Source organism: Plectrocnemia conspersa, unplaced genomic scaffold (genome assembly GCF_051122295.1).
Source record: "Plectrocnemia conspersa isolate PC_06_02 unplaced genomic scaffold, ASM5112229v1 ptg000001l, whole genome shotgun sequence".
NCBI classification, from domain to species: domain Eukaryota; kingdom Metazoa; phylum Arthropoda; class Insecta; order Trichoptera; family Polycentropodidae; genus Plectrocnemia; species Plectrocnemia conspersa.
Genome location: NW_028277165.1, coordinates 27,435,001 through 27,441,812, shown reverse-complemented (window position 1 = coordinate 27,441,812; position 6,812 = coordinate 27,435,001). Strand labels below are relative to the sequence as shown.

The 6,812-nt window shown below is 26.9% G+C and overlaps 1 protein-coding gene across 2 annotated transcripts in view; it reads right to left on the bottom strand.

Annotated features, from left to right (window-relative positions):
* Positions 1 to 264: 264 nt before the first annotated feature.
* The window catches only part of LOC148239485 (lachesin-like), an 89,026-nt gene continuing 82,478 nt past the window's right edge, over positions 265 to 6,812 (bottom strand). Inside the window, exons 7-12 of one of the 2 annotated variants that reach the window (XM_088185676.1) lie at positions 6,543 to 6,671; positions 5,501 to 5,638; positions 3,451 to 3,615; positions 830 to 901; positions 647 to 730; positions 265 to 561 (exon numbers count right to left, since the gene is read on the bottom strand). In XM_088185676.1, coding sequence (XP_088041802.1) covers positions 416 to 561; positions 647 to 730; positions 830 to 901; positions 3,451 to 3,615; positions 5,501 to 5,638; positions 6,543 to 6,671 — 734 coding nt within the window. In that variant the 3' untranslated portion in view covers positions 265 to 415. The remainder of the gene's footprint in view (positions 562 to 646; positions 731 to 829; positions 902 to 3,450; positions 3,616 to 5,500; positions 5,639 to 6,542; positions 6,672 to 6,812) is intronic. The other variant, XM_088185681.1, reaches the window with a different exon arrangement.

The window sequence follows — 6,812 nt, the reverse complement described above, 5'->3', positions numbered from 1 at the left end:
CAGCAAAGTTTTAAAGACGAATTTTCTTGTAGTGCAAAAGTTCATATGCTTTTCACGAGCTTTTGTATATAGTTTTTTAAAATAATGCAGAATAGACAAATAAATATCTTTTTAAAGAATATAAATATTTTACATAATTAAATTGATTATTGACTTTTTTTTAAATAACTATCTTTCTAAATAAAATTTTACTATGACCTTAAATCACATAAAACATAAAAGTGCAGGAAGTTGGCTAATTTAATTTATCTCCAATTTATTTTTAGTATCGTTTCTTATTTGGACCCACCTTATATATTTATTTTAAATATTTATATATTGTACAACTTAAGCATATTAATACAAATCAGTTATTGTTTCGACTTTATTGTGTTTATTATTTATTGTATAAGGTTAACGCGTACCAGATCGGGTTTCACCTCTTGTTCTTCAATATTACAATATTGATTAGGTTAGGTATTACAGTTAGAGCAAGCACCACGTTAAAATTCACGTGACGTGTATTCGCAGGGCTGAGTGCCGAAGGCGGCGGTCTGGCCGAGCCCAGGGTGTATTCGTACTCTGAAATTGAACGAAATTCATAATAGCAAGGGCCTAAATAAGCATTTAGCCACAATCGGATTAGTGTTAAGCGATATGTAGGTACCTGGATCCTTCCAGTCTTCGTATTCGTCCAGCACTTTGTTCTGTGCGTACTTTTGCTTGTTGGCTTGCTTTTTCCTGTGCTTCTCTGCAATTGAATATTCATTAAATTGTTAATAATGGAAGCTTCAAGGAGTAGGGTGCCTTATTGCATTGCAAATATGGAAATTAATAATAAATATTGTACCTTTTTTTCTCGAGGGTATTATAATGCTAGGGAAAGGGGCGATTGTCGTCGTGGTGGACGGCGCCGGTATTTCTGAGATAAAAAAACAGAGGTTAAAAATATGGTTTATTGATATTTTATTAATAATATTGTTTGTTAAAGTAGTTCTTATACACTATATGGTATAGTCTAGCTTTTTTATTGATTTTTTGTGTTGCAATTTATTTATTTATAATTATAATAAATTAGGACAATCATGGTATCTCAATTCGTTATGATATCGAGAGTAAAGAATACATTGTATAATTAAAATACACAAAAAGTTAAAAATACCTAAGTCAAACTTGATTTACATGAACCGTACAAGATAATTTTTTTTCAGCGATTTTCATATTATTAATTAGTTAAGTTCTTATTTTTTTACATCTTAATCAGTAATTTTTGAGATCTTTTGTGCCGTTTAAAACATCCTGCGTTTTGACACAAGTTTTTTCTTATATTGCAAATTAATTTTATTTTTATGACTAAATATCATGTGAATTATTTGTTTCGTCATTTAATAAGCTAAAAATAAGTAGTAAATTACAATTTTATTTTTACAAAATATACATCAGATATCGCGCAAATATTTTATCTATTTTTTTATTCTATATATTGTTTTAAAACGACAAAAAGTTGCACATATGTATTATTAATTTAATGAATTTTTCTTATTATTGCAATATTGTTATTTGTATGTATACATAAACTACATGATAAAAATTATTTAAGAGGCAAATTTTGTATTCTATATATTTATATATGATTTTGCCTACTAGCTTTTAGCTCAAATATACATTAGAAATGTACTAAATATTTAAACACGAACCTTTTTGATTTAGATTTTTTTTTGTATAAAATATAATAATGTAAAATGCGTAAATAAACAGAATACAAGAAGAGTATATTTTAATAATTGGATTTGCAGGTTTTATTTTTTTATATAAATATATGATATTGCTATAACTGGTTTTATCATTAAGAAGTGCATGACTTTTAATTTTTGATTCTTGACTGTAGAATTAAATAAATACTAAAAAAAATAAAAACTATATTATATCAAACGGAACAGGAAGTGCGCCAGTTGTAATTAATAGAAAATTTGACAATACAATAAAACAATAAGAGACTTAATAAAAGTATTCAATAAACAATTCACTGTAAAATATAGCTTTACATAAATTAATTTCTAATACCATATAAGTAATTATTAAATTTTATTTAAAAATAATTTTAAATTATTTTGTCAGATCAAAAGTATGGAAATACATTTTTTTAATTTTAATCAGTCTAACGTAAGAAAATAAATATGAGTTAATAGTTTCAAGTAAAAAATAATTAAAACAAAGCTTTAAGTTTAGACTACTTTTAAAGCATTTAACACTTATTAAAAAATAGCTACTTGTTAAAATAAGGTACTTTAATATTTAAGTTTTAAATTTTAATATTTGCTTAAAACAATGTAAACACACAGTTGTTTAATTACAATCGCATTATTTTTCAGTTGCTTCATTGTTTCTAATATTCTTAAATTAAACACACCAAAATAATTAAAAAAAAAAATAATAAAATTTATATTTATATAAATATAAAATTTATATTTATATAAATCATTATTTTTAAATTAAATTGTACCAATATTTAATATTAATCTGCAATAAATATTTAAAGGTGTTCTGCTTTGTTATGAGGAACGCATTTCACTTTGACGATCCGTCAGTTATTTGAGTTTTCTATGACAAGAAATACTCCTTATTAATCTAACAAGTTAAAATATGGTTCTTAATATAACTTTATAAGAGGATATTTGATTATTATCCGTTCTTGTATCCCAACACCTTTCTTTGAGAAGCTTTGGGATATGATTTTCATCAAGTTTTGCGTTGCTTAATATTTTTTTAAATAAGTGAAGGGCGTTGTAGACAATCAAACTATTCTCGACAAATTCTAGAACGTCTTCGAGAATCACGATCGCATCCCCTTTTCACACCGTTAGAGCCAGTATGTCCGCATTAGTAGATTCGCCTTTGACTGTCGCTATCCGGTTCCGCAATACAGTGTCATTGTACATTGATTTGTTTAATGTCAGCAAGAAGGAGCAGGTCTTGTTCGTAATTCAATTTAAATATTTTATGATTTTATTTCATATTATGTATTATTTTTTTTATTTTACTAGTACATATTTTATTTATTGTGTATTGTAATATTACAATGAATTATTGTTTAATCATCGTGACGCATTGGGGTAACTTGTATAAACTGCATTATAACATACATTTATTTTTGAGTTTATATACAAATGTTTTTAATCTTACATTTTAGAATAAATTACTTATTAAAATAATATATTTATAAAAGTTAAGGGTATTACATATTTTCATGACAGTTGAACTGTAACATACGTCTTTATTTAAAACTTCCATTTGTCATTCGTATATCACCAGATTTTTAATCAAATGCGAATCACTTCTATTCAGATTGCCACCATAAATAAAATATCGTCGCTCATACATTCATCAAATTCAGCTCTCGATCACATTCAATTCCTCACAGATTCTCATACTAAAAGGATGAAATGGAATTGTACAATTTGAGTTACCCACCGTCGAGTCTGATGAGGCCATCCGTCTCCCCTAGGGAATTCTTGGCGACGCATTTGTACGAGCTGAAGTCCTTGACTGTGACCGAGCGGATCTTGAGCATCATGGTCCTCTTGTAGCCACCTTCGGTTGACACGGCCTCGTACTTTTCACCTGTTGGTTTCATTTCTATAATGAAATATCAACCGTTTTGATGTGTTTTCAATATTTTTACCTTATTTTATACGATAGAGATAGAAAAGGGCGTTGCGAAAAGTTCTAAGAAAAACTTGAATGTGATGGATATATAAAAAAAATATTACGTAGAAATTTTCGCAACTTAAATGTAAGATAGCTTATATAAACATATTGAAATAAATAGATTTTGCCACAGGGTTATAACAAATATAAGTAAAGTAACCTAGAGTAACAAAATATTAGCAATTTTGTAAATAAGGGTAGTCTAACGGTTCCTGGTAATAAACATACTATATTTAATTTTTTGTAAAATCAAAATAAGAAGGCTTCTATAATGTGTGCATTACAAAAATATATCTCTTATTATTTAATTCTAGATTTTTTTTTGTCATATTTATATATAAGGTTTTATACTTAAATTTAAATGTTATTTAAAATTAAATTTATCTATACAACAACTAACGAAAAATAAAATTCTATATGTCTATCTCACTTCATACATATAACAAAACATTTATCAGTACTATTTTTTAAGGAAAGGGTGCCAAATTCAGGTTTTGCCTAAGGCGCAGTTTTTCTTTCCACATTTCTGTGTATAGTATATATATTTTATAAATATATTATATATACATATTACAGATTTAAAAATTAAATTAGATAATATGATTACTGAAATATTTAGAACATACTATGCAATAATTTATAATTAACTAAAGCATTTATTTAATGTATTTTCAGTTTTATTATTCTATCAACTATATACAGTTGGTTACGAGTATTTAAAACCAGGTTAATTTTTCTCAGTTAATAAGATAGTAAAGAGTATTTTTTCAGTAATGCAGTAAACACATATTGAATATTTAAAATGCACACATATTATGGTTTTCATATAAAAAATATGGATTAAAATTTTTTTTTTTATATTTTCAACTAAACCTAATACGTTTTCAACTATAATTTCCGACATGAATTAAAAGTTGTATTACATAAATATTTTCAATCATCTGACTGATAAAGTTTATTTTGCGTGGGTATATTGAAAGTTCACTTTAAATATAATATTTACCGTATTTGTTTTTTTTTATTTGACTCATTAACTTAGTTATGGTAAATAAACTTTTAATATTCTTTGATAACTAATATTTAACTATTTAATTCATTATTTATATTTAGATATATTTATTCCTTGAAGAGGAGTTGACGCATGGTTTTTATATAGTAGGGTTTTGATATTGTGCCTAAATCCCTTAGGATTCATTTGACCTTTAGATAACAGCTCGAAAATACGGTATTGAAAAAAATACAGCGTTATTATTTACTTTACGAAAGCAACACATAACACGTTTCTACGAAGCTTATTTTTCCTAATAATAAAAACACATTCCAAAATTAAGACACAGATATTTATTTTATGCGTATATATAAACTTGCTAATTGCAGTCTAATTCACAACCTTTTAAAATATAATGATATATTTAATTTGTCATTAAAGCAATTTCTTAGTAAGCTACTACATGTGTAGTTCTTTAAATTCACTCATCATCTAATAACAAAACAGATATGAGACTCGTCGACGTTAAAAGGCACTTCTAAAAGCATATCATAACATGAGTGAGATAATGCGAAAGATGCGGCAGTTGGAAAAATATGATTTTGCAGAAACGCAAAATCGAGTTGATTAAGTTTTGCGAATCTACGCGAGCACAAGTAATGGAGAACTTGCGGTCGTAAAGTTTCTCGGAATACTTCCATTTGGCTTCGTGGCCAACTTTCGCGCAAACAGCAATAAGAATATAAGCAAAACACACTAGGTTTATGGTTAGTTACGTTTTTTCTTCTACATTACAACACAATGAGTGTATGTATGTATATTCACCTGATAGTATCATGTCTCCCCTTTCGGTTGTCCAATAGTTAATTGAGTGAGGATATGCCTCCGTGTGACACTCCAGCTGAACGTCTTGGCCAATGTAAGCTCCTTCCAGTTGATTAGGGATGGACAGCATCGGTGGAACTGAAATGATTAATAATATAATAAATCCGTAATGTTTATTATCCTGAAAAAAAGGAGGAGTATTTAAAAAAATATTTAATAAATAATAAATAATATAAAAACATATTTTAGTAGTGGTAGACAATTATCCATACAAATGATTGGAATATTTTTATTATTCGTTTTAGCTTTATAATTACAAGATCTACATATAAGCAAAATCCTGTTTATGTGCCTTAGATTTTTACACCCTTTGCTCCTTTTCTTCTGATGGAAATTTACGGATTAAAATAACTAGTAATTTTTTCATCATTTATTTAACGCAGTTAGGATAAATGTATATAAAAAAAATATGTGATTTTCATAGTGATACATTTTTTGCAGCTTACTGAAATTTTAATATATTTTTATTATTTTTTTTTTCAAAATAATAATTTTAATTTCAAATTATTTTTTCAAAATAATAATTAAAAATATAAGCTTTTTAGAACAACTATGTGATTTATAATTAATGTGTAATAATTTACAGCTTATTTTTAACAAAAAAAATCATGTAAAAAACATATTTGTATTTAATTAAAAAGAAAATCACTAATGTAAAGCAAATTTTTATAAAATGTGTATATAGGGCAAAAAATAGTAAAAGAACCATAAACCAAGCTATATACGTTCATACAATACATACATAATATTACACATACATACATTAAAAGAATAACTAGCAGTATTGCGTAATGGGGTACATTTTCATCTTGTTGCTAACAAGGGCGGTCGCTTCAAGTGGTTTTCATCGTGTGAGTGTGTGGGTGTATGTATATATTATATCTCAAGAACAAGTTGCTCTGCTATCATATTTCATTTAGCGTTCAGACATAAACAAGGATATAATTGATGGTTCAAGGGTTGTTTGGGGGTTGTTTCTTACATTGAACCATCAGCATGACCCTTTTGCTGATGGAGGGTGGTACTCCGTTGGATGCTACACATAAGTAAGCGCCCATGTGTAGGCGAGAAACTTTGGTGATGGTCAAGGCCTCTCCGTCGACCACGTTTACTAAACAAACAAAAAAACATAATTAATTAAATGTTAATATAGTAGCCATTGAGAAAACTATATATAAATATACTCGAACGATAAATTTACATATTACTCGTACGTTAAAAATAAAATTTAATTCATAATATATTATTAACA